The sequence below is a fragment of the Notothenia rossii genome, assembly GCF_949606895.1.
Source record: "Notothenia rossii genome assembly, chromosome: 7".
NCBI classification, from domain to species: Eukaryota; Metazoa; Chordata; class Actinopteri; order Perciformes; family Nototheniidae; genus Notothenia; species Notothenia rossii.
In genome coordinates, this window is record NC_136905.1 from 15,049,258 (window position 1) to 15,076,346 (window position 27,089).

The following is a 27,089-nucleotide window of genomic DNA, read 5'->3' on the forward strand; positions in this document are numbered from 1 at the left end:
TTTTTCTAAAAAGAGTACATTCAGTCATTGATACTGATGTCACTTCTGTTAAGAGGGGGGTGTTTGAGAGGTTTGATGGAGGGCATGCAGCGGTGGACTGGAACAGAGGGCTGTCGTGTGTGATGTGCTGAATCCTGAGCCATTGTTTGAAAAATAGCTGCAGGCCGCCGCTTTGTAATGTTTCGTTGGGCGGGCTCGTGACAAAGTGAATAGAAACCTCTGGGGAACTGATGAAACACTTGCCTCTTTTTTTTTTACAGTCTAACGCCCAGGGCACAGTGCCCTACCTGGGCATCTTCCTCACTGACCTCACCATGCTGGACACTGCGGTCAAAGACAGGCTGGATGTAAGTTGCTCCTATCTCTACCAAAGGGAAAGCTTGTCATAAAGTTGCTCAGTATTTTACAATGATCAAACTGACCTAACACATCCTGTCACTCCCTTCACAGAACGGCTACATCAACTTTGACAAAAGGAGAAGGGTGAGTGATGCAATCGGTGTAAGAGATAAAAGGTTGAGCTGATGCTCTTGACTAATGCTCTGTTTCTGCCAAATCATTAAAAAGTCACGTGACCCTGTGAAAAAAAGAAGAGATCATTTTTTAGATAAAGCGTAATATATTGAAAAGAGGTAAAATAATATTGGAGGGAGAGTGGAAAGGGCCTTGTGGTGCAGAACAAATAAATAAAAACTAGCACTGTAATACCAGGTCAGCCAACATAGGTCCTTTTGTTTTATTATGTAACCTTTAGGTGATTCTTTGTTAACAGGAGTTTGAGGTTTTGGCTCAAATCCGTCTCCTGCAGTCTTCCTGCAAAAACTGTGTGTTCACTAGTGACGAGGCCTTCACTCAGTGGTATCAGAGCGTCCCTACACTAACAGAGGAGGAGAGGTACATATATATATATACATGTATGTTCTGTATAAAGAAAATTCATTTGTATGACGTGTTACAAATATTTGATCTTGTTGATATTGTAATTCAGTTACAGGCTGTCCAGTGAAATTGAAGCCCCTGGCGAGCCCAGCCCCCGTGGCCTTACTCCCACAGTCATCATCACACAGTGCCGAGAGTAAGCTATACGGACTGCTCTCACACACATAAAACAGATAGATTACCCATATACCACACATACATTTGTTGTGCTTTTGATCCCTTTTTCTGGCCTTTTTCTGATTCATTTTAAAAATAAGATTGATTAATCACTGATAATAAAAGCACTACTTTTCAACCCTAATTAGAATTTTCTTTCTCGTGTCTTTCAGTCTGAGTAACTCTCGTAGCAGCCTGACGGGTGACAGTGACAGCCTCTTTGACTTTCCCTCCCCTGTCAATCATCTGCTCTCAAAACTCACAAAGGTAATACAGTTTGATTTGTGCTTAAAGGCCAATTTCTATTAGCTTGTTTCACAGACATATAAACGACTCTTTTATTTTGCCTAAATCTGCTAAAAAGCTTTGTACTGAACTTGGAAGTTATACAAGAAAAAAAAAAAATCTGATTGCAGCATATGAGATCTCCGTCTGTGTCCTGTCTGGATGTTGACACGTCGTCTTCAACCGTTGAATCCACCCCTGCCACGTTGACCCCAACCACTCCCACAAAATCACACCGCCGATCAGTCTCCTGCGGCAACAACCCCACGTACAACATCCAAGGGTCGGGGCCTGACATGCAAATCATCAGGATACGGATGGACCTGCACGATGGAAACTTATACCGAAGCATACTGGTACTTTTTTCAAGCTATTTTATTAACAGCTGTAATGAGAAAAGCTCTGGTCCCGAATTATCTGCGACATGCTGCACTTACGGCCTTTCTTCTTATCTTGCGAGGGTCCCGTAATGATAGTCATCAGGATCAGATCCTTGGATTCAATGGAGCCAGGATATCATTAGTGCAAATCAAGCTGTCCCAGTGTCATTGTGATCCTCCTCTCTCCCCTCAGGTCACCAGCAATGACAAGACACCCACCGTCATCAGCTCTGCCTTAGAGAAGCACAATCAGGACCCCAAACAGACGTCCAGATATGAGTTGATCCAACTTCTGCCTGAAGGGAAAGGTATAGACACACGTGACTCCAGTGCAACAAAAAAAAAGAATTCCTTAATTCATCCCGCAACAGGGATATTGATATTATTACCACAGCAGAAGTATAATAAGTATAAGACAATAAAGTAAAGAGAATAGACTTGCATATTAAGAAAATAACAAAGTAGGCAAAAGTTATTAATAATAAAAAACACAATAAGTAAAAAACTAAAAGCACCATGGTCAACAAAAACTAAGGAGCAGTATTTTTATGTTTTAAAAGGGACGATACGAAATGAAAGAGGTATCTGGTACTGTGGTAGGTGGTCTACTTATCAAGATTGACAAAAGCTGAGATCATCTTGATAATTGTATTTCTACTTCTGCTATCTATAACTTTGGTTAACTTTAGGTTTTGGTTGCGCAGCTGCAGCTTTGGAGAAGCTTTATCGAACCCTGTCGTATGTATTCATTTATTTCTCTCTCTTCTTCTCTGAACACAGAGCTGGTCATCCCTGCTACAGGAAATGTCTTCTATGCCATGACATCATCTAGTGTTGACTTCCTTTTGAGGAGGAAAGGCGGGAACACTCCTCTGGGCTCATCGCCACTCAGCACCGAGTCAAGCGCCACGTTTCCTCGAATCAAAGCCAAGGGGAGGAGACTGGTCCGGACACTCTTTTGACATCGGACTTTCCTCAACCCGACCTTGTCCACAGTGACGGGGTTTTCTCCTCACAAACAGTAAATGTGGCCTTTCACACATGCCTTTCCCTCATGCTCCTCCATAGCTTTTTCTACCAAAACACCAAGACCAGGACCACGTCTGAATCTGCTGCTGAAGAACTGTCCGTTTCCTCTTCTCCACACAGTATGCATAACTTTACACCAAGAGAAAGAGCAATGGAAGCCTTTATCCGAGTGCTTTTGGTGCTGGCTCTAGAGTCCCAGTCAGGGACACTTGATGCATATTTTTCATTCCATCTCAATGAATAAGATCTGTTTTAATTGCTTCTATCCGCAATCCGGAAATCCCCTTGTTGTTGCGTGCCTCAGTTGTGAGCGAAGCTTCGAAATGTAAAAAGAGGATTTAATGGATCAGAACGTCTGTAAACACCTGAGATGCTGATGAAGGATGAAGGAGAGAGTGTTTATTCGGGAAGAAGCATGAGGAAATCTAAATATATCAGACAAGTTCTTGGTTAAGAGCACACATGAGGAGAGCCCAAAGACATAGTGAGAGTGCACCATTGTAGAAAAAACACTGGAGCTTGACAAATGAGACCTATATATGTTTTGTACATATTTATATATTTTGTACGTCTGAAAGATGTCCACATCGTGTTTACACCGGCGAGGAGCTTCAGGTCCATGTGTCCGAATTGTCTAAAAGAAAAAATGCATCAAATACCTGCAAGATTTTAAATTTAATTAATCAATCAAAAATAATTTATTTTTTATTTGAAAGGAGCTGCTTGTTTTGACTGACCTAAAAATAATGATTGACTACAGCTATGCAACACGTTTTGTCCTGCAGAACACAGAACGTTCCTTCATGGTGATTCTCACAGCTGTTATCAACCCTGTTTCAGCAGCAGCTGTTGGGTGAAGCCCCTGAATGCCACCTGTCCACAGCAGACACACACAGTTAGAGATTTGCTGGTGAAACAATGTCAGCTAAAGAGAAAGATATCTTTTCTCAAGAGTTGTTTTACAGTAGACAAAACTACCCCTTAAAGGAAAGTGATAAGCACTTGTGTTATCAGTCTGACGGTAATACAACTCCAGATAAACACTTCCTCTTCAGCTTGTTGCATAATTAGGCAGCTGTTTGGCAACTTTATAAGCTGTCATAGCTTGTTTAAAAAAAAATCTTCTGACCTCTAGTGGCCAAAACATTGATTATTGCAGCTTTAAAAAAACGACCTCGCAGCACTTTTAAAGCTTGTGGCTGTGCTTCAGGTCCTCACTGCTGTACCAAAACCATGAGGAAGGCACTAAGGAAAATCTGATCTACCTTCATAGGTTTTACAGCTCTTACATCAACAGAGCATAATGTAATTCATGCACATTCGTACCCAGCTCTGCAGCTACTGTTTACATACAGTACAAAGCCTCATGTTATAAATGAACCCGTTACCTTCCGTGTAGGTTTGAAACACGTGTGACCTCTGGCTGTATCTGCTCAGTGCTTGTGAGGCCTCCTTACAGGCTGAGGCTTGAGCATAGCGGACCAGGGAGAGGATTCTGAGTAATAATGGATGACGTGCACTAGCATGATACTATGCTACTGATTGTTTTAGTGCCTTTCTCCACAGGATGCTCATCTTTCCCGTGTTTAGAATGTATACAGTCTACGTGAGGGAATTGCAGTCACCTCAGTGCTGTGCAGTTTCACATCAAAGCTATTTATGCACTACATGCAGGATGTCTTATTTTTGTGGTAATAAATTTACTTTTCTATGAATTTCAATGCTTCTGACTGATTTGCTGTAAAACATCCCACTCAATACAGACGTAATGCTGCTCAGTATCCCATGAATATAAGGAAAGCTGCCTGTATGCCTCAAATACACACCTTATTTATTTTCTAATGGAAAAGGTAAACAAACTAAATAAATGTACAATCAAATAATACTCTGTTTTAGATTCTTTATTCAGATTCAAGCCAGCAATTCCACCTTCAAGCATAATCAAGGAATGTATGATACAACTATAAAATCTAAGACACAAAAATAGAGTTCTGGATATGTCAGAAAAGCACATTCATAAACAGTTATAACCAACCTCGTTAATAATACGAGCATTCATGAAACAAAGTATTAAAGCATTCCTCAAACCTGAAGTTTGTCAGTATCTGTGGTTTAATTATTTGTAAAACATCACTTTCTGCTGAGTGTAACAATTAATAATATCAAATTCTTGTAAATTGTGAAATTATATTTTCAACCTGCAAAGTTTGAGAATCCCTGAGAACGTTCCCACGAATCATTTAAAGCGAATAGAAAAAAAAAATCATCAGAAAAGTTGTAATTTATCGAGGTAGCTCATATCTACCGGTTACCACAATGTCTCTTCAGTTTCTGTTAAAAGAGCTCACAGCAGTGTTTAAGACCCTTGATCAAAATGCATTAATTTAAAGTAGCACTTTGAGGTTTTTTAAAAATGATTATTAACACTGAATGAAGCCCTCTGCTTCCTGTCATATTTGTCCTCCTCCAGCATTGTTCTGTATGCTTTTAGTCTGAAGAGGAGGGTGTAACAGCCCTTAATAACATCCAATCATCATTTGGAAGTCAAATTGCTTTGGGTACCAAAAACTTTAATCCGCCTCTTACTTTGAGTGATACAGTCCCTCATGAACTCACCATTTCCTGCCAAATGTGGATCAGTTTCAGCCCTCCAATTTTAGAAAAGATCATTCATTTAAATCAAATATTAAAAGAAACATGTGCAAACATTTCACCTAAAAGCCCACATGCCGGTTATTATCTTATGCGTGTTGTTCCTCTCCTCAGGCCCAGGTATCCCATCATGCTCTAGCAGCGAGTCAGCACTGACCCGTTGCTCCTCCACAGCCCTGGCACTGCAGCGCCGCCGTCCTGTACGCCTTCCACACCACGGGGTCCTGCAGACACACCGTGCCGCCGCCCCGCTTCTCCTCCGCCTGGTTCCGGTTGATGTCTCCCACACACACCCATCCCCCTCCGGACCCCGCCCCCCCCGCCGTGGTGCTGACGGCCCACTTAGAGTGGTCCTGGCTGTTCTTGAAGTCGAACGTCTGCCCCGGGTTGATGAGCTTGACGTCCAAGACCTTCCATCCCAGGGAGCAGTCGGAGGGGAGGATGCCTCTGGAGCGAATCCAGAACTGGACCAGGAGATCTGACTGGAGGCTGGGGGCCACCCAGGAGTGGTACAGGTCTGCAGAGAGGCATGTTTTTATTATCTTAAAGGTTATACAGTTTTTCTTCAATGTATTAAAGGTCTCAGATATATACAAACATGTCTCTGAAGTGTTTGGCTCCAAACACCAAACAGATCATTGTAGCATCCCAGAATCCCCTCTGTTTCAGGCCTGTTTCAAAAGTGCTGATTCTCTGTCTGTTACTTTAGATGAAAATAAGGAACCCACACCCCTCTGAGAGATATTTGGTTAAAAAGAACACAATGGTGCTCTAGGAGGAGATTCAGGTGATAAGGTGGGGGGGGTTACCTTGGTTGGTGATTGGCTAATGGTTACACAAGCCAAAAAAACCTTTATGACATCATAAAGTGGCCAAAATCTGATCAGCTCATTTTTTTTTATATTAATGGATCAGGACAAAAAGTGAGCGAATCTTTTCCCCTGAAACTCTCAGAATCTCTTGACACAGAGTTACAGACACATGTTTATGTATAAAAGACATGAGAAAGTGGATTTTGCATAATAGGTGATCTTTAAACAGTCATGCTGTGTCATCAAAGGTTTAATGTGTTAATAAAGTAAAAAGGAAGAACTTTTATCATTAATTACAACGTATCATGCAGGCTGGCCAGTTTATACCTGGAAATAAACTCAAAGCTAAAAATGACACAAGCTTTAGAACTTATTTTATCTCTCCAAAGTCGTACCGTTGTCAAAAGAAGCTCCTTTGGCAAAGCTGATGAAGTTGGTGCCAGCCTTTGAGGTCAGAGTCACGCTGCGATTGGATACAGGTTTGATGTGTGGAAAGATGTGAACAGAAGGATGTTTCTTCACACAGAGATCAGCCAGAGCGGGCACGAGGGACGCCAAGGACTCTGGGACGTCGCAGTCGTACACATTAGGCTGATTGATCTGAAGCTGCTCCCCTGCGGTGCAAAACAAATTAGATTGTAGACGAACGCTGCTAACAGCACTGTAGGCACTTTACTTGTTAGGTACAGTAAATGAACAGCACTATCCTGGTGAAGGTGGTGCAGAGGGGTCTACATGACTTGCACTGCTACACTGTTCACAGACACATATATCTAATTATAGATACTGAAAAATAAATTAAAAAATCATTCATGTAAAATTGGAGTAATTTGGATGTTTATAATTTATCATGCAGGCTACTCCCTTTCAACCATTCTTTATGTAAATCTCCTTTTTTTTTTTTTTTTAGAACAAAGGAGTATTAAAATTAAAATAGGCACATTGTTCTTTATTTCACTTAAACAATGCAAATGTTCTCTCTAACCATTATTATTGATTAACCAATCCATTACATAATAGACTGCTTTATCACCAGAGGCATAGACCCATTGTGTATTCTATAATTAAATAGTCCGTTAATATAAAAACTTCTAGAGAGTCCGAGGTCACGCTTGCTTAGAAGAATTATTTAAATTAATTATAAATTCTGCACAACAGTCATGATGGTCCATTATACTTTTAGAATTTGCTGCAGGCCAATACACATGTTTACCACGGCCCCCAGGCATTAGTTTGGACATCCCTGATAGGGCCACCATGAGTTTGACGGTTTGGGTTTGGGACTGACATTCATGAACCCTTAATTCATGAAACATAATACGTTTTTTCTAACTTACATTTTCAATTAATCCAATACAATGTTTGCCAAAATATTCTCAAAACGGCTTCCATTTCTTTTGTTTACAGCTGCTCTTTTTGTTAAATTACTATGAAGATTAGCATGGTAAATATATTTCATGCTAAACATCAGCATGTTAGCTAACACACAGACTCTAACATGGTGGTTGTGCTGCCTTGAAATAAGTCCTTTTAATCAACTATTCAAATCGTTGTTGATGCAGATTATATCAATTGACTTATACGCTCTTTGATTCAGCTCTAACTGGTAAACATAAGTACCTGTACAAATCAAATCAGTAATTAGGCTTATTAAATCATTATCAAGCACATTTTTCTGACCACATACTGGTCTAACACATTGGAGAGGTAGTATTTGTGAACTTGGTGAACAGTATTTTAGTGATAAACTAAACTGAATCTCAGTTTCACCTCATTAATGTGCAGATTCCTGCTTCAAGGGGCTTTAAAATGAAACGTGACACCTTCTGTATGCATGTCACCCAGGACACGGTCACGCTCTCAGCTCCTCAGTTAGAGAGGCCGAATATTTTATAAGGCAAATATATGCCGCAGTGTGAGGGCCAATATCTCTATGGTAACATACTTCAATCTAATTAAATTACCCCCAGCACTGCCATAGCAACGGTGCCAACTTGTGAGTCTGCCAGGGATCTGCACAGGCAGCGTGTGACACGGTGGTGACACCTGTTTACGCTGATTATCCTAGATCTGCATTATCCTGTTGTTGTTGTTGTGTCAATACCTGACTGGATTATAAAGCACCCCCAAGAGAATAATGACTTAAGAAATCCCTTTTGAAATGAGAGAGAATGACATCAAATGACTATGAAATAATTGAGGAAGAATATTCTTGGTAAAGCCTCATAAACAACAATTACACCCTCATTGGAAACTAAGACTAAAACGTATTGAAACGTATTTACACCAAGCTGCTCTTGAAGGCCGGGTAACGCTCTTATCAACATTTAGAGACAGTCTCAGATATATTGTACATGATTATAGGTTTAATATAAGCGTCTTTGAGCACTAGCGCTATAACAATTAAATCTATTATTATTATTATTACTATTTTAATATGTTTTATCTTTAAGGAAGAACTGCTATTATATTGACACAATCGACTGATATGATAACTTGAATGTAATTTTTTTTTAAACGCAGAATGTATCCGACACCCAATCTATCAGTCTAATCTTATTTGTTCTCTTGCGGACTTTGCTTAAAAAATATCATCATTTAAGAAGCTACAAGATTGTGTAATTTGTTATCTATTTTGCATAGAAAAGTACAGTTCTCACCAATTTAGATTTGATAGATAGGAGTTTCTCAAATGAATTCATTCTTAAAACTATTCATTAATATATAATAGCAGATAGAAGGCGGATAATTAATCGTTATTAGCTCCCAGCTCTCGTACTGTTATTGTGATTTAATACCATCATCCCTACTGTCACGTGCATTTTATACCATCTTTGCCTGTGCTATCCAGCCTCATGGCAGGACTCCAGTCTTACCGATGGTCTGGAAGCGCTCGAGCGGGTAGGTAACGCAGATGAAGTTCTGCCCGTTGTTCACACCGCTAGAAGGGTAAGAAAACGTTCCCGCCTGCCGTACAGGGGGGAAATGAGGGGTGCTGTGGACCAACCAGAAGCCCTGATTTTTATCCAGCAGGACAACACCTGAGAAACAAACATATTATTAAAATGATCAACAAAAAACTTCAAGGTTTTCCCTCCAGGTGGTTGATACCCAAATCAGAACTAACTAAACTGAATTATGCTCATATATCTCATAACTCTCGAATAACAGGCCAGGATGCTGCAGTTAAAGGTGATCATTATCTGTGGCTTCATCACTACCAGTGACTCCTTTCACATTGTCCTTTTTTACATTGCATACTTAAGCAATGAAATTATTTGGGCACCAAACATGAGTTGGGCTGCTTTAAATCTAATCCAAGTCTCTGTCAGGAGTTCTGTTTTAGTGTTTTTGACCAACTAGATAAGCATTTGTTTTTATTTGTATTTCCCCATACTTCCATACAAGAAGTAAGGCTGTAATGACATAGGAATCCAAGGTGTGTAACAAAGCTTCAATTTAAAAAATCTTGTGTCTGTGACAGAGCCATAGTCCTTACAAACTTTTCCATATTTGCTGATTTTGAGTATAAAGTCAAATCACTTGCAGCATATATGAACTATTCATGTAATGGAGCTGGACCACTCACCTTTTGTGTGCCCCCCTTTACTCCCACTGTTGTCAACCCATCTGTCACCAAGGTCCTCGGATGGCTTCTGGTCATTGTAAAGGATGTATGCTACCTCTGTGTTCTGTGGAGGGAGAGGTTTAACATTTAAGAATGTTATTCCTGGGCACATTCCAAACACACACATCTGTTAAACGAAATGAAACAGCATAACAATGTTAAGATAAGTAAGGTATGCCATCATGTGTTTTGTACGATCATGCAAACTACGATATTATCTTTCCACAGCTGTTAGCAGACACAGACTGCATATAAATAAACAACTCTCAGTTCTCATTCTCAGTTTTCGAGGTTTGATCTAATTGTGTCAAGTTATGGCACACTCATAGCATTGCGGTGGTGGCAAAGTCCATAGGGACTTTGGCAACTGGAAGGCCGCCAGTTCAAGTCCCGGAAAGGCCAAGTGCTACCAAGGTGTCCCTGAGCAAGGCACCGTTCGCTACACTGCTCCTGGGCGCCGTACATAATGGCAGCCTACTGCTCCTAACACTATGATGGGTCAAATGCAGAGAAACCATTTTGTTATATAGTTCCTGTACTACGTAATGACAATAAGTTGAATCTTCTTCTTCACAATAAGTTGAATCTTCATTTAAAAGGTTTTCTATCAAACTAAGAATTCTTAGGTCTACCGTTAAACATTAAAAGCAGCAAAAAACGATATTTTAAACGATAAGTGTTTCCTACCGATATTGCTTGAGCTGAATATAGTTATATTGTGGAAATTCAAGAAAGCTATGTGCAAAGAAATGTAACATTGAGAGTAAGGTTTAAAACCACTATGCTATACTTTATATGACTGTCAGTTTTAGAATAAATCAAATCTATCAAATAAATACTGGGATGAATTTGTACTTTTAATGGGTATCATTTGCATTTTAAAGAGCTTTTAGATAACATGTACAGTCCTATCTGTCATTACAAAAATTAGGCTCTGGAATTGCCATTTGACAATGATCATACATATATTAAAAACATGAATAATAAGGAAGTGAAAACTGTTTAATAACTCGGTGTCACATGTATGAGGATGCTGACTCCAGCTCTCAGTAAAACAAAGCTTCAGTTAGACTAAGTATTTGTTCCAGTTTCAATACAGACCTCTCCTTGTGAGTAGAGTTGTCCAACGGTCCTGCCCAGAGCGCCCGTGGTGTCGTTCACTGTCCCCTTCCCGTTAGTCCAGCCTTCACTCCCTTTGTCCAGCAGTAAATACATCTCACCCGTGTCATGTTCTTTAGGCAGCTTGTACAAATAGAACCTGACACAGAGAACGAGACACAAGGAAATATATAGATGAAACAGCTTGACATTAAACTGATATGCAAATGATTGTTTAATCTAGAAAGCTTTCTTATGACACGTGCATTTAGGTGTTTAGTGTATTTGCAGAGGCTTGTCTTGTGCAGCACTCAGTGATTTACCAATCCACAGCATCTCCTTTGTCGTTGTAGCAGGTGATTGGGGAGGTGTCGCCACCTGAAGGCACACAGAAGATCAGCAGGGACAGGAACAGAAGCATCTGAGAATACAAAATAGACTTATCATAGTTATTACAGTTAACACTGTTCATACCGTAAATATGTTTTTACAATAATTGTGTATTAACCCCTGTAACTGGGTTCTAAATTGCTGCATTACTTTGGCTAAAGGAGTTTTCCCCCTGTTAACAACACATATTTTAAACTATGGAGATACTATGGGCCTCATTCCAAAATTGAGAAAGTACTCTGGTATAAAACTTTATAACGGTACCAATACAACAGTGAAGATATTACAAATTAACATTTATATTCGAAGTTATACTTCAATTTCATTTCAAACCTTTATTTAACCAGATTGGTACCATTGAGATCATAGATCTATTTTTCAAGGGAAACCTGCAGCAAATAGGTTCCACATGAAACATGAAACAACATAAAACAATAAAGGACATCATACAACATTTACAGGTTACATTTACATACTTATCGACATTTACAAGTACCCATAGTTTCCAACAGCATTTCACTTAGACTAGCTTTAAAAACATGCAGAGGAATGAAATTGCTCAGTTTCAAGTCTAGCTGAAGATTGTTCCAAGCAAGTGGAGCTGAGCACATAAAAGCTGTCTTACCTAAGACAGTCCTTGCTCTTGGAACATCTAACAAGACTACATCATGCGATAGATACAAGTACAAATATAATTGAAGCCCTTAATGCTACTTTGAGTTCACCAGTTGGATACTTAAGGAATGCACAATTTCAGCATATTATAGCTACATTATATAATATGATTATATTTAAAGATAATTAATAACTTAAATGTTGCAGCTGGTGAAAGGGGGGGCTATCTATTTTAAATACTACTTAAAAGCATAGTCTCTAATAATACTGCGTTTATTTGTTGACTGTATTTAGTATCAATAACGTGAAGCATCAAAGTAAATAAACATATCAAATACATGTAGTGGAGTTAAAAGTACATTACTCCTCCTCTGACAGACCTTAGTGAAGCAAAGGTAGAAAGTAGCATGCTAGTAGAAGTGATATAATGTACCGCTAGTCAGCAACAACCATAACTTATTAATAAATATCATACTGAGTTTAAAATCTGGAGGGGAAGTATAAAGTAAATCAGAGCAAGTCGCAGTCTTTGAGCTTGGTATACTAAACACGGAAGGAAAATAAAGTTGAATTTAACCATTTCTACTCACCTTTAGCTGAGCGTCTTTGTCCTCATTCATGTCCTCAATGTGTTACTATCGTGTTCTTTGCACAAACTTGTAGCTACTGTAGTTCCACATTTCTGAGCAGGTTTCATCTTTGTCCACATCCTTGTTTAGGCAGTGACGTCATTAAACCGACAGGCTTCTTGAACTACACAGAAGACACACATCAACTAAGAAGTGTTAAATCAAGTTTACGAAACTACGATTGACAAAAAAACATAATTTTTTTGTAGTTTTAAATGCTTGTCACTTCCTTGTCCAAGCCTTTAAACGTCCTTGGTTTCAGTCAAGTGCTCGACGACGTCACTAAATGGGCGGGGCTGAGTCGAAAAAGTGGTCATAGCTAAATTATTTAGCAAATAAACACAAAAAGAAAAATAAAGAAATAAAGTAAAACCCTTGAATGCCGAGTAATATTAAGAGGCATGGATTCAACATAGACATTATGTTTTTTTATTAACTTTTTAAGATGTTATTTACTTTCTCATAAAACAGATTTTAGCCAACTTGAATTTTAAAGTTGATTTTATTTTAGTTAATCTAAAAGAGCATGGTACTTACACATATTTGATAACTGTAACCATTATCATTCCCAGTTAAAGAGACATTTACTGTCTTTAACCCTTTATATGTCTCTGCATTGTGGATAAGCCTAGGAAACTCTGTATGCATAGACAATAAACCTCCACGCTAAAGTTAGATGTATCTGAGGTTTTATAGACCTAAAAACTTCGAAATCTGTTTGAGTGAAATACCCCATCACCACACTAAAAGGAGCTCTCAATCAACCATCTAAAATGAAAATAAAAACACATGCTGATCTGGCAAAGGCCTCACAAGGAAAATTGTAGTGTATTGACCAATCCTAGTATGCCTACTCCGTCTTAAATTTGACCGTGAATGTAATTAGTTTCTTCCTGTTTGACTCTTTCACAATTGTGTGTGGTTATTAATTTTTAACTTTATTTGACTTGATGTCTGGAGCAGAGTCTCAGAAAAGCAGGTTGCTTGAGTTTTATTAAGACATACATTCTGACCTTTGACCTTACATAAGAAATTCAAGTGGATCAAGTAATGACAAGTGCATCCTTCTTATTTTATTAAGATTCAACAATTCCTGAGGCTGACTTCATTTCTGGCTACGCTTCCCTGCAGTCTCTGGATTTCCTTGCTCTCCACTTCAAGACACTGGTACTAGCGTACCATGCTGCGAATGGATCTGGCCCTTCCTACATCCAGGACATGGTTAAACCGTACACCCCAGCATGTGCACTCCGCTCTGCATCAGCCAAACGGCTCGCTGCACCCGCACTGCGATGGGGACCCAAGTTCCCATCAGCAAAAACACGTTGGTTTGCTATCCTGGCTCCAAAATGGTGGAATGAGCTCCCCATTGACATCAGGACAGCAGATAGCTTACACATCTAAAAACTCATCCATTACTAACTAAAATTACTAACAAAGCACTTATATACTAATAAAGGACTGGCTTATCTAAAGCTAGTTGAGTAGCACTTGAAATGTTTTGGCTCAATGAAACCTGATGTACTTATGATTCTGTGTTCTTCAAGTTTGTATCTTCCTGGTCAAATGCACTTATTGTAAGTCGCTTTGGATAAAAGCGTCAGCTAAATGCAATGTAATGTGATGCAACTTGAATAGGGTTACACCTTTCAATGTGGATTTCAAGTATCAGTGTTGCTATGACATCTCTATATTTGTGTTCAATTTGAGGAAGTGACAGAGCATTCTGCTGTCACCGCTACCCTCACTGGGGCAGAGCGATCAGGACTTCCTCAGAAATGTTTCGCACTAAGCTGAGTGGGCGAAACCCAAATTAGAGAAGGTCAAAGGAGACCACTTCTGGCTGCTGACACAGTGTGGCATTGGATTATTACGTGTAGTATTGAAGTCATATCAGACAAGTTTTACAAGTTAATATTCATGAAAATAAACCTATTAAATGTGTATATCTCATTTTGGTCTTTGGATCTTCAATAAAAATGACAACATTAAGGAACTTTGAGATAACACCTGCTTTCAGTTAATCCATTCTGTGAGATATTAACACCCTTATCTCTTCCTCATTTGTTCTATAGCTACCTGTTTTTTTTCTATGTTTGATTTACGCCCTACAGGATGTTTAAAAAAGATTAGACCATATCACAAGTTTGTGGGAATGTGACATAGCAAGGGAATGAATAACGAGGAAATTATTGAACATGTTTTTTCACATCCTTGTTCGTGGCACTGCTTAAATATCTGCAAATACAGGCTTACAAATCACTGTGTGTTCTATATGTGAAATAATGATAGCATTAGAGTTTGTTAAATCTCCTTCTCTCCTGACAATATTTTAGACAAATGCAATAAATGGATAAACGCAAAACTGTTTATTTCCTGGAGCATAATCATCCATATACAGTCAAGCACAGTTTAGCCTTGAAGCTATCTCCTCAACACTGTCCATGGTGTGTTTAATGCCTACTGTACGAAAAGGGAAAAACAATTGAGATCAGTCGAATGCCTCCTCCACATTAAGAACAGCAACACACAAAGTCCTCCAACCACTCATCGCAGACACTCAAAAAATAAAAATGTTGGCAAGATAAGAAGGAATCTCTTCTGGTCCTTTTTACCAGGAAAGAAAGCAATAGCTAACAAGCAGTAAACTTAACCATCTTATCATAACATTAACTCAAGTTAATTTAAAAGCTCTGTTGCTCAAACATTAGCGTTCCTTGCTACTTTCTCAACAGCTTTAACACTGACCAACAATTTCAAGGGGCATACGAAGCATCGTTGGGGTCGACAAAAAATACTTGTTTTAACAGAAATCAGACAAAAAAAGCGACAACACTGTGCGGCTGCAATACAGCCCTACAGTTTTTTTGGTCTCAGGTTTGTAGCAGGCCAGGTAGTTCAGTCCTCTGCTCGTCCATGCGTCCCCCCTGGACCCTCAGCAGCAGGGAGAAAAAATCCTCATCATCCATTGGACCGGGAGCCCTGCTGCGCTGATCCTCCAGCCTGCCCTGGGCCTGAGGTTGGAAAATAAGTAGGAAAATAAATGCCAGAACTAATGTTTAAATATTTTCAAATCATGATAAGAGCATTGTATCAAACTATTTACAAATGACTCACTTGTGTCGAGAGAATCATATTATAGAGATCCTCTTTGGGCACGGGCACAGGCACTGGTGCAGGCGTCGGCCTTCTTGCAAAAGAGAGTTGCCTAATGCTGCCCCTGAAACTTCTGCCTTTTGATTTTGGTGGCTGAGACTTTTCGAGCTGTGCCCTCTGGTCATCGAGCCGGCGAGCTTGAGTGGTGGCCACCAGATCAAAGAACTCTTCTTTCTGAAGTGAAGTCATGGAGGAAAACACAACTGTGGATAAAAGTGAGAGAAAAGCTTTGATGGTTAGATGGTGGAAGACATTAAGTTGTCAAGGGAGACGTAGAAACATGAGGGTGAGTATACGTGTGTAGTTTCATGTTGTTTTATCTCAAACAATAAGAGTCAGCATTAGAAGCAATGCAATGACTGCACCCATATTATCACTGTAACACTGTAAAGCAAAGTAGGGCTTTTCAAAGCACACTCCCACCTCTGTGTGCTGGCCTGTTGGCGTTGGGCTCAGAGTGGCACCTCCTCCTCATCCCACTCTCCAGCCTGAAGGAGCAGCGCTGGTCATTGAGGCGTCTCCCCTCCTGAAGGGTAAAGAGCAGCTCGTACAGTGCCTCTGGGAAGTCAGGGGTTAACCTGTGAGCCTGAGAAAACACAGGTAGGAAGAAGAGAAAGCAAGAAGGAGGGAGTAAGGGTTTCTCAGTTAGCATCACAAAGTGTTTGTTGGCAAAGCAAACGTAATCATTCAACTCCTACGTACTCCCACATGCTCTGTAACAAAATGACACCTACTGTTTCCACCCTGGGTTTTTCTCTAGCCTAATTGTCAAGAACATGACAAACAAATACATGCTTACAATTACTATAAAGGTAATCTCAGGGCCTATAATGAAGTCAAAGCAAAATAATAAAAACATAAAAACCTTTGTTGGATCCTCCTCTTGGTTGTGTGTCCCTTCACGTTGCTTCACAGAAGAATTTAACTTGTTTACGTCCACTTGAGGGTCATTCTGTGTGACCTTTTCATGCTCTTTGTCACTTGGTTTCTCCAGTATTTTATAACTCCTCATCACCACATGTGTCTGCCCTTCACTCTCAATCTCACCCCTGTTTTGTCCATCATTCATGTTATTTGCTTTTCCCTCTTTAGTCACAACAAACCCTCCAGTCTGGTCTTGCTTTTTGTTGGTTTGTTGTTTTTCGGGGATCTGCTGTTCCAAACACATTTGACTTGCTGTCTTTTTTCCGTTATTGCCAGCTTCGTTGTGTTCCTCTTCCTCTTTCAGAATCGACTCTCCGCTGCAGCTCTGAAGGATGACAGCATAACCACTCGCTGCCCCTTTGTCAACAACGCTTTCCGTCAAGTCTTCCTCTTCGGTGATGACAAGACGTTCCAGCAGCCCCTCTTCAGCCATTTCAACTTTGGATGTTTGTGCAGTCTATTAATCTCACTGTCAACCCTTGATAAGAAGATACACATACACAGGGGTTAGGTTAAAGACTTTGAGGACCCCATTGTTAATACTGCAACCAAAAATGTTAAAATACTTGGAATAGAGAAATGAAAACTGAAGCTGTGTCTTTTCCTTGCACAGAAATGTATGAGGAACCAGTTTGGCAAGTTGTAGCATGTTGACTACAGATGTTTAAGCCGAAAATCCAACAGTAAGACATATATTCCTGTGTGATTTAGCCTGATAACATGATTACATGAAATCAAAACTTCTTGTTGTCGATTCATTTCTGTTTGAAATGTTGCCAAAGGTAATTTGTTTTGTCTGAAAAGTAGCCTTTCGGCAAATAAATTCAGTAAATTCATTCTTACCTTTGTATTTTTAAACTCTTCTCTTCATCTCCTGAAGTCCCCAGAGACGGATACCAGCATGTTTGGCTTGATTCTGCCTCGTTAATAACTTTAAACAAGAAAATTAACTTACTAAGAAGAATTTCGCATGTCGAAGTGACAAGCTCTCACCCTTTCTGTCTACCGCGCTACCTTTTCTCTGTCGTCTCCTCTCTTCCTGTTCCTCTTACCACAGCCCACCCTTATTTACTTGGCCCGTATCTGACGAGCCATGCTATTGGGAAATAAAGGTGTCAAACGCAGGAGGAACCCAGGTCACTTATTTGATGAGACTAGGTATGGTCCAAGCAAAGGTTATTATCAACATTTGAGAGAAACTTTAAGCTGTCAGCAGCTGCCGCTTTAAGTGCTTCTCATGTTAACTGCAACATGTTGAGACAGGCGCGCAACTCTTCTGACACTGATGTGGTTTTGGCTCACATCCTGTTGACGTGCAACTAGAACGAGAAGTAGAATCGGGCAAGTGAGAGAAGGTTTTTCTAAGTGATCACGTCAAACCAGACAAATACAAAATCATTGAATGTCTCTGTTGATAAGTGCATAGGATGACACTGGAGCCCAATATTACATTTTTTGAAGATCAACTAATTTATGTTATTCCCTGATACGCATACTTATTTCTTTGAGTGCATATGTTTGGTTGTAGCAGTTTATTTGAACTCAGCAGGTTCACTGCCTACCACATGCCGTGCACTGTGTACACATGGCTTGTACCTTTTCCTGTCTCTCGCTAGGGGACCCTGCTTTGCACGATGCCTCGGATCAGGCAGTGTTGTGTGTCTGTGAGCACAGTCGGGCAGCAGTCGTCGCCACTGTGCGTCGCTGAAGATGTTGCAGCAGCAGCCTCTGACGGGCAACGGGCCCTCCAGCGGCCGGGGTCTCGGCTTGAGTGGCCACCCCGGAATGCATGCGCTCAACTCGGTTCAGCATGCTTCGCAGCACCGGTCCGATGATCCGGCCCTCGAGGGCACAGAAAACGGACACGAAAACCGCAGAGATATTGGTGACATACTGCAACAAATTATGACCATCACCGACCAAAGTTTGGACGAAGCGCAAGCAAAGTTAGTGAAAACTAGTTGTTTGTATCTATGTAAAAGTGTGTCGATACTGCAGCCGTCTTTTTGTTTTTGTTTTGCCGACTAACAGTGACAAAGTTTCCTGAACTTCAATGCATTGTTTCGATAATTTAGCCATTACCTAACTAAGAAGCAAACGTTAGCTAACTAGAATAAACTTTATTTAGTTAAACGCTGATATATTATTATTTATGACAGAAATGTTAATAGTTGCTGCCATTTACAAAAGCTATATTTAGCAGGGATGGTCTCAAGCGTACGGTTAGCTTTTGTTAGCTTGCTAGGCTAACTAGCTGAAGCTACAGTAGGTAGCTTACAGGTAGCGCTAATGCAAATGTTTATACAGTAAATTCTTATGTAAAGACCTACTACGTGAAACAAAAATGATAAGATGACCAAACTTACTGGTTGTCGTATACAGACATTGCCAGTGAACATTTGCCTCCTTAGCTCTTAGCTTGTGAGAAGCTAACGTTTGCTAAATTAGCCATGAAGCTAACCTAGTGGTTATTATGTTGTGTTTTTGTTTTGGTCAATTTGCATATTGTAACTATACTTCTGCTTGCATTTAGCCTGTTAGCAATAAGTGACGCTCTTTTCTTTCTGCACAGGAAACATGCACTTAATTGTCACAGAATGAAGCCTGCTTTATTCAGCGTCCTTTGCGAGATCAAGGAAAAAACAGGTAACGTTATTTTCCTAAAGATATTTGTTTTGATGTCAGTCATATTGCATTTCATGACAAATTACCGCCTTACTGCGTTTTGCTATACAGGGGCTTATGCGTCGTTGCAGTGTTATTAGATTGTGTTTCACCAGTGTGTCACCAGAAGCCAATACAATCATAGTAAACCATACACACAGACAAAAGGGATTTCACGCAGGTTGTCAGTAGCTCAATATGTCTACTTGCAATAACAAAAACAAACCTAGAGCCAGATCAATGTAATAATACAGCTATTTATAATAAATAAATAATAATAGATTTAATTTGTTAGCGCTTTTACAGGTGCTCAAAGACGCTTTACAGATAATAGAGAAAAGAAAAGAGAAGAAAGGAACAACAAATATAGTTAATATAGTTAAAGTTAAAGTCAAATAATACAAAAACAATCACACATTAAAAGCCAGATTGAAGAGGTGAGTTTTTTGAAGGTGGTGAGGTCGGTGCAGTCTCTGATGGGATGTGGGAGTGAGTTCCAGAGGGAGGGGGCAGCGACGGAGAAGGCTCTGTCCCCCCAGGTCCGGTGATTGGTGCGGGTGGGGATGGATAGGAGGTTGGCTTCTGATGAGCGGAAGCAGCGGGAAGGGGTGTGGTGGTGCAGCAGGTCTGTGAGATAGGAGAGGGGGGGGGGGGGGCCTGGTTGTTGAGGGCTTTGTAAGTAATGAGGAGGACTTTGAAGTGGATTCTTTGACGGACGGGGAGCCAGTGGAGGTTCTGGAGGATGGGAGTGATGTGGTCTCGGGAGCGGGCGTGGGTAAGGAGGCGGGCAGCAGAGTTCTGGATATGTTGGAGTTTATTGAGGAGGTTGGATGGTATGCCATAGATAGAGGATGCTATTGCAGTAGTCGAGTCTTGAAGTGATGAATGCATGAATCAGAGTTTCAGCAGCAGAGGAGGAGAGTGATGGGCGGAGACGGGCAATGTTTTTGAGGTGGAAAAAGCGGTCCTGGTGATGTGATTTATGTGGTGGTTGAATTTGAACTGACTGTCAAAAATGACTCCGAGGTTGCGGATGTGAGGGGGGGGAGATAGTGTGGCTGCCGATGATGATGATGTCTGATTTGGCACTGTTCAGTTGGAGATAGTTTGTTTGCATCCATGCTTTTATTTCTGAGAGACAGTTGGTGAGAGTGGAGTGTGTTGTGGGGGTGATGGTTTTTGTTGAGATATAAAGTTGGATGTCATTGGCGTACCAGTGAAATTGAAGGTTGTGGCGACAAATTATTTTGCCAAGGGGGAGCATGTAAAGGATGAAGAGGAGGGGGCCAAGCACCGAACCCTGGGGGACGCCTTGGGACAGAGGAGCAGTGGAGGAGGTGCAGTTGTTGATGTTGATAAACTGATGTCTGTCGGTGAGGTAGGACTTCAGCCAGGAGAGTGCAGTGTCAGTGATGTTGAGTGATGATTCGAGGAGGGACAGCGGGAGGTGGCGTTGTCACCGGGTTTTGTGAAGTTTGCTGATGGTGGAGAAGAGACGCTTGGGGTTGCTGGAGCCAGACTCAATGAGTTGTGAGTAGTAATTAGACCGGGCTGCTTTGAGTGCATTACTGTACTGCTGGAGATAGTCTTTGTAGATTTGAAGATGGACTGTTAGTGTGGTTTTCTTGTGTTGGCGTTCAAATTGACGTTTCCTTGATTTCATTTGGTGGAGTTCGCGGTATACAAAATCCTATATGGTGTAAAAATAGATACGATCTACAGCAGTTGGACAAAGAAACACACAATTCCTACAGGGCTATACAATTATGTTGCTGGTTGATTTTCTTTTAAATATATAGTACTTGCTAAAGTTAATTTTACAGTGCAATAAGGGGGTGGTAGAAGTGCTGCTAGATATTATTATGTATGCTACAAAAGCTTATTTGATTACATCTATTTTTTTTTCTCTCCAAACAAGCAGTTTTTCAAAGGCATACATAAAAGAAAATCTACCATACACACTTTCAATAAATCAACTCTGACCTACAAGTTCCAAATGTAAAATGCATGAGTTGCACAGGCTAGACTGTGCAAAACTTTATCACAAGTTGACACAGTCCTCTGTTGATATTTCATCTTATGAAGCCAACTGACATTTGTCTTATTGACAGGCCTGTCCATGAGGAATGCCCAGGAGGACGAGTCTCAGGATCCTCAGCTGGTGCGATTGGACAACATGCTGTTGGCAGAAGGTGTCGCGGGGCCGGAAAAGGGAGGAGGAGCTGCCGCTGCTGTGTCTGCGGCCACAAGCTCAGGAGGGATGTCACCTGACAGCTCGCTCGAGCACTCTGACTACAAAACCAAGTTGACCCAGATTCGCGGTATCTACCACACAGAGCTGGAGAAGTATGAGCAGGTACCGTGTAGAAACAGGAGACGATCGCTCACATTGCCCACACACGCATACCTGCACTAATGCTGCTTGCCAGAAGCGTAATTCATTGGCATGTTAAGTCTAGAGTTCAGTCAGTTACATTTCATTTGCCGGGTAATACACTTATCTCCTTATGCTGCTGATCAAAACACACCAGCTATAATTGACATATTTCTGTATGAAAGGAGGCTTTTATTTTATTAGCAGAAAACATATTCCAACCTTGACCAAAGCCCATCGTTTTTTCTTTCAAAACACTGTGTAGATGTGTTGCAAAATCCACTATTATAAGGCTACTCATCACCAACATACAGTACATAACCCTTTCAACACAAATATAAACCTTCTATAAACTGTTTAAATGTCAAACAAAAACCCCTCTACAGTAAAATTGTAAAGAGTTGCTTTATGAGTCATTCAATTTCCCAGGAAACGGTTATGCTGGGAGCTTTAGTAATTATGCCATTACTGTACATGCTTATACATGCTTACCTACAAGCAAGGCCATGTTGCACATTTGATCACGCATATTGAACTCACCTCAGTGTATTGCTTTGAGAATTTCCGCCCTTCACTGTTTGTCTAATGCACCCCAAACCTAGGCTTGCACAGAGTTCACCACCCATGTGATGAACCTGCTGAGAGAGCAGTCCCGTACGCGGCCCGTGACTCCACGAGAGATTGAGCGCATGGTGGGCATCATCCACCGCAAGTTCAGCACCATCCAGACCCAGCTGAAGCAGAGCACCTGTGAGGCTGTCATGATCCTGAGGTCCCGCTTCCTTGATGCCAGGTAGGCGTGGGTAGTTTTATTTTTTTATTATCTTTTAATTTTCCTTTCTTTACAGGTTAACAAACATAGGAACAACACTCGCAGAAAAACAGACAGATTTATGCATAGACAAATAAGAACACAAACAACATCACATCTGGGCTACTTGTGTCTTGCTCGCAGGCAAGAGCTCTTTAAAAGTCATTCAGCAATCTTCCTATTTTAAGCCAAACAAAATCTGGCCTTGTGGGCCTCACCAAATCCCGCCATTCCTTCTACTTTTCACTCTGTAGTCTCAGTGCATATGTCAACTTTTCCATTACATATATCTCATGAATCACGTCCATCCACATCCTCCGTCGGAACCTCTTGGCTCTTCCACTTCCTCGTTATAGATGTTTTGGTTGCCACCCTTAAAATGTTAAACATGTACTTATTGTCATTATTCATTATATCAAAGTCTACTTTCCCCAGGGACATCACTTCAAATTTCAATAGTACTTTTCCATGAAGTATTTTTACCATATAATTGTGGACCTGAGTCCAAAGAAGGATTATGGATGGACATTCCCAGAACAGGAGAAAGTGGTTGGCATTAACATTACCGCATATCCTCCAGCAGGCCGCCCCAGTTTCCCTATACTTCCTTTGAGCAGACGTGATGAAGAACCTGACCGTGTTCTTCCATTCAAACTCCCTCCAGGTCTGGGAATTGGTTGTCTTTCATTGTTGTTGGAAGATAAATATTTTTCCCCATTCTTCTGTCTTAATAGTAAAATGTGCTTCTCGCTCCCACTTTTCCTTGATGTAGGATTTATCTATCAATTTCGAGTTCTGTAAACCAATATATATTTTTGCTATTAACCTTCTACACCAGGGGTGTCAAACTCCAGGCCCGGGGGCCAAATCCGGCCCTTGACTTCATTTTATGTGGCCCGCAAGAGCTTGCAAAGATTCAAAGATTATAATACGTTTATTATACGGTTACATTTCACTTTACAGAAGCAGGTTGCCCATAAACTACATGTCCCGCAATGCATCTCATTTTGTGACATGCGCACTGAAGAGACTTGCAATTATTTGCCCTAGACTTCTGCTTTCAGACATAGTTAATTACGAAGTTATTACCCTATCCAATAATAATCCAATCCTTTGAGTGCAACCATAATGCTAATGTGGCCCGTGATGAAATTGAGTTTGACACCCCTGTTCTACACAGTTCCGAATTGTACGCATCTACAAATAGCCAGTTGTCGTCTTTTTTTAAAGGAATACTGCAATTAATTATTTTGAGCTTCATGTAATAAACCCTGAAGGCTTGCAATGTGGATCTGAAAAGGTTGCACATTCCCCTTTTTGAAAAACAGTAAATTTAGGCAGCTTGGATACTCCACAGTTATTATGGTCTCCAATGGCAAATGAGTATCTATGCAGAAAACATGTACAGAGTATTTTGTAATAATCAGACACGTGTCCTAACTTGAGAACTATTTAATTTTCATACAAATATTTGAATAAAAACGCTTAGACTAACAGAATCTAAGAAATGTCAATGGATATTTAGTGTTATCATAATTGTGTGGCCTCTTCTCTTTAATTCTCGTTGTTTTTTAACTTTTTTCTCTGTATTTAGTAATTTATTTAATGTCACAGTAAATGAGGGTTGCCCTCAAAGTTCTCTCGAGTATAAATAAACGTTGAATGATTAAATAATATGCCTGTTTGTGTTTCATCAGGCGCAAGAGGCGCAACTTCAGCAAACAGGCCACAGAGGGTCTGAACGAGTATTTCTACTCCCACCTGTCTAACCCCTACCCCAGTGAAGAAGCCAAAGAGGAACTTGCCAAATCGTGTGGAATCACCGTCTCTCAGGTAAACCTGACTGTACATTAAGGAGTGAGCCTCAAGAAAGGGTGGTGGAGAAAGAAAGGATGAGGGTTTATTGTTTATTGTTTTGAATCCATCTAGGGTTGACATTCAATGTTTCTAAAGCAGTCTGTAGTTGAGTTTCTGTGATGGTGAAACGAAAAGTGTCAGGTTTTCTATACTCGAGCTTAAAGACACCTCTCTTGTAATTCGTCAATTACAATTTGCTTTATGTGTTAACATTTTACTGCTCAGGATTTATCAATTTAATAGAAAGAGTAAACTGACCTTTGTATTGTTTTTATTTACTGCCAGGTCTCCAACTGGTTTGGCAACAAAAGAATCCGCTACAAGAAAAACATTGGCAAGTTCCAAGAGGAGGCGAACCTTTATGCCATGAAAACAGCCTTGGTGGTCCGGCAGGGCAACGACTCCCCGCACACTCCTAACTCCACAGGTACTAAAAATCAACCAAAGCTACAGTCTGCTGGCTTTAAAACATTTCTGCATTTTTCCTCTCTGCCTCCCTTTGTCCCTGTACCAGAACGTGTCAATCATATGCCTAACCTTAACACAATGTATATCCTGAGGCTCAGGAAATCAGAAAGGTTTGTGGTTGTCAGACATTGAGCAAGCACATAGTGGGTTTTTTCAGTAGTTCACCTGCTCTGTGACTGCTAGACTCACTTTCCCTGCCTCACTGTATTTGGCTACTGGCTTGTATGAATCATAATGTGACAGCTTAAGCTGTAAGATACAGCATCTAACTGCTCAAGCCGTACAGGCTGAACATGTTGGCTTGATATAGAGCATTTCATCCTACATTTCTGCAAATTTTAGGTCTTTTTTAAGACCCCCTGAGACTTCTCATTTCAAGGCAATGTAACACACAATATAGACATTTATTATACCAATAACCACATATTCATAGTGTTCCACCCCAAACTGCTACAACAACACGGAAACCGTTTCTAACGCTCTGTTGTCTGTCTTTAGGATCTGGATCCTTCTCTCTGTCAGGGTCAGCTGACCTGTTTTTGGGAGTTCCCCCTGTGAACGGCGATCAGGCCCCTTACCCAATGGGAGTGCAGGTACTTTATTTACTTTCACTCATGCAGTAGTTCCAAACATATTTAAATGATCAGATTGGGGATATTTTATTTCCGTCAACAAATCCTGTGAAACATCAAAAACAACAATAAATTGATCGAGTCAAAATGTATATATATTATTCTTCTATGTCAAAGAGCTTCATTCGAAAAGCTATCAAAAACACATTGAGCGTCACTGTTGCACTATGTGTTCCTTCATACTGACACACACACACACACGTTGGTTTTGGTCTTTTAATTAATGTGATTGGTCTAACAATATACTTTTATTGATAACTATGACATTTGAAAAAACAAACACTAAAATCATGTTAATAACACACAAATATTGTGTTAATATTATGGCTTTATACATTTCAGTATCCATTAGTCCCGTTTTGTTGTTTCTTTTCACCCCCTTGTGCGTTTACAGACTCTCCTTCCACCTTCCACAAAATGCACAATAAACACATTTAACTCTATCCTACATTTATTTCAAGCCGTTCGCACTTAATTCCCCCACATAAACTGTGATCGAAGCTACCCAGAAAATGTGAAATGAATCCAAAGCATCTTGTGATTATGTAGAGTAGATGCACTAATTATGCACCCTTGTTGGTTAAGGTGCTAAACATAACCAGTGATGTCACGAAATGACACAATGGCAAGTGCAAAGCAGACATAAGGCCCATGTTGTCCTCTGACACTTTGTCTCTTTGTTTTTCTTTCTATTTCCCAGGCTAACGGGAACTGGAACGGTCGTAACTCGCCCCCCGCCGGCGCCTCGCCCCACAGCGACAACTCGGACAACTCTGACTGAGGACCCTGCCCACTGGCACAGAATGACAGCGACGGAAGATTGATGGCAGGAAAGACCGAAAGAATGATCATACACTTCCCACTTGGCTGCAGTTGTTTTTGTACATTGTTTGTTTGGTTTGATTATTTTAAATGTACGTTGTGTTTTATTCTTTTCTTACCACTCAGCGTGGGTCATTATTATGTCTGTTTGATTAGCTGAGTGCACGGATGGTAGAGTGACAAATGTGTGTGTGTTGTGTGCATGCAGGTGTGGTTTTTATTATCAGGGTGAAGGGTTTGTTCTCCACCACTTGTCAAATGTTACTGAGGTGTGTGTTTGTGGTTGGGAAGGAACGGGGGGGTGGGGACAGCAGTATCATTGTTTTTATCACTCTATATCGTTATTATTAATATTATTGCCGTTTTATTTTTAATGCTACAACTATTATCATTTTAACCGCTCAGAAAAAAGAGAGAATGCATTTAGTGAATGAGAAGAAAATAGAGAAAAATCCAAAGATTTTGTGTGTTTGTTTCTCTGTTCTGTTTGTTTGTTTTCTACCGGGCTTATGTGTCCCTGTAAAATGAGTGAGGCGTGTGTGACTCCATGTCAATTGTGTGAATGGGTATATCAGCAGTGCTGTCTTTTTTCTGTACAGTGAAACACCTGTATTCTCTCTACCTCTTTTACAATAAAGACTCTCTGTATTCACAACCAGATGGTGATTGGTCCAGAGTTAAATGGAGTCAAGGTCAAAAAGCGTCAAGCTACTAAATGTTGGTTGATTCATAGACACCTAATGTTTCCTCCCAGCTGTATCTAGCAAG

General features: G+C 40.4%; 4 protein-coding genes across 6 annotated transcripts in view; 2 read left to right on the plus strand and 2 right to left on the minus strand.

Annotated features, from left to right (window-relative positions):
* Nucleotides 1-4,504, plus strand: part of rgl2 (ral guanine nucleotide dissociation stimulator-like 2) — a 31,154-nt gene extending 26,650 nt beyond the window's left edge. For both annotated transcript variants that reach the window (XM_079693918.1, XM_079693919.1), the window contains 8 exons: nt 261-347; nt 451-483; nt 773-894; nt 989-1,075; nt 1,269-1,362; nt 1,512-1,736; nt 1,954-2,068; nt 2,541-4,504. In XM_079693918.1, coding sequence (XP_079550044.1) covers nt 261-347; nt 451-483; nt 773-894; nt 989-1,075; nt 1,269-1,362; nt 1,512-1,736; nt 1,954-2,068; nt 2,541-2,722 — 945 coding nt within the window. In that variant the 3' untranslated portion in view covers nt 2,723-4,504. The remainder of the gene's footprint in view (nt 1-260; nt 348-450; nt 484-772; nt 895-988; nt 1,076-1,268; nt 1,363-1,511; nt 1,737-1,953; nt 2,069-2,540) is intronic.
* Nucleotides 4,505-4,674: 170 nt separating this feature from the next.
* Nucleotides 4,675-12,886, minus strand: dnase2 (deoxyribonuclease II, lysosomal). Of its 2 annotated transcripts, none has more exons than XM_079693934.1 (7): nt 12,575-12,886; nt 11,303-11,357; nt 10,983-11,139; nt 9,843-9,945; nt 9,130-9,294; nt 6,649-6,867; nt 4,675-5,958 (listed from the first exon to the last, which is right to left on the minus strand). In XM_079693934.1, the coding sequence occupies exons 3-7, from the start codon at nt 11,094-11,096 to the stop codon at nt 5,588-5,590; spliced, it is 972 nt and encodes a 323-aa protein (XP_079550060.1). In that variant the 5' UTR covers nt 11,097-11,139; nt 11,303-11,357; nt 12,575-12,886; the 3' UTR covers nt 4,675-5,587. The 2 variants fall into 2 exon arrangements, with proteins under 2 accessions (XP_079550060.1, XP_079550059.1); XM_079693933.1 differs by having other exon boundaries at nt 11,303-11,400.
* Nucleotides 12,887-14,961: 2,075 nt separating this feature from the next.
* On the minus strand, nt 14,962-17,862 carry gpsm3 (G protein signaling modulator 3). Its single transcript, XM_079640108.1, has 5 exons — nt 17,537-17,862; nt 16,635-17,171; nt 16,193-16,355; nt 15,731-15,972; nt 14,962-15,627 (listed from the first exon to the last, which is right to left on the minus strand). The coding sequence occupies exons 2-5, from the start codon at nt 17,124-17,126 to the stop codon at nt 15,487-15,489; spliced, it is 1,038 nt and encodes a 345-aa protein (XP_079496234.1). The 5' UTR covers nt 17,127-17,171; nt 17,537-17,862; the 3' UTR covers nt 14,962-15,486.
* Nucleotides 17,863-18,237: 375 nt separating this feature from the next.
* Nucleotides 18,238-26,979, plus strand: pbx2 (pre-B-cell leukemia homeobox 2). The gene is made up of 8 exons (XM_079640107.1): nt 18,238-18,639; nt 19,266-19,339; nt 21,469-21,713; nt 22,334-22,524; nt 24,240-24,375; nt 24,685-24,826; nt 25,366-25,460; nt 26,200-26,979. The coding sequence occupies exons 1-8, from the start codon at nt 18,404-18,406 to the stop codon at nt 26,278-26,280; spliced, it is 1,200 nt and encodes a 399-aa protein (XP_079496233.1). The 5' UTR covers nt 18,238-18,403; the 3' UTR covers nt 26,281-26,979.
* Nucleotides 26,980-27,089: the final 110 nt, after the last annotated feature.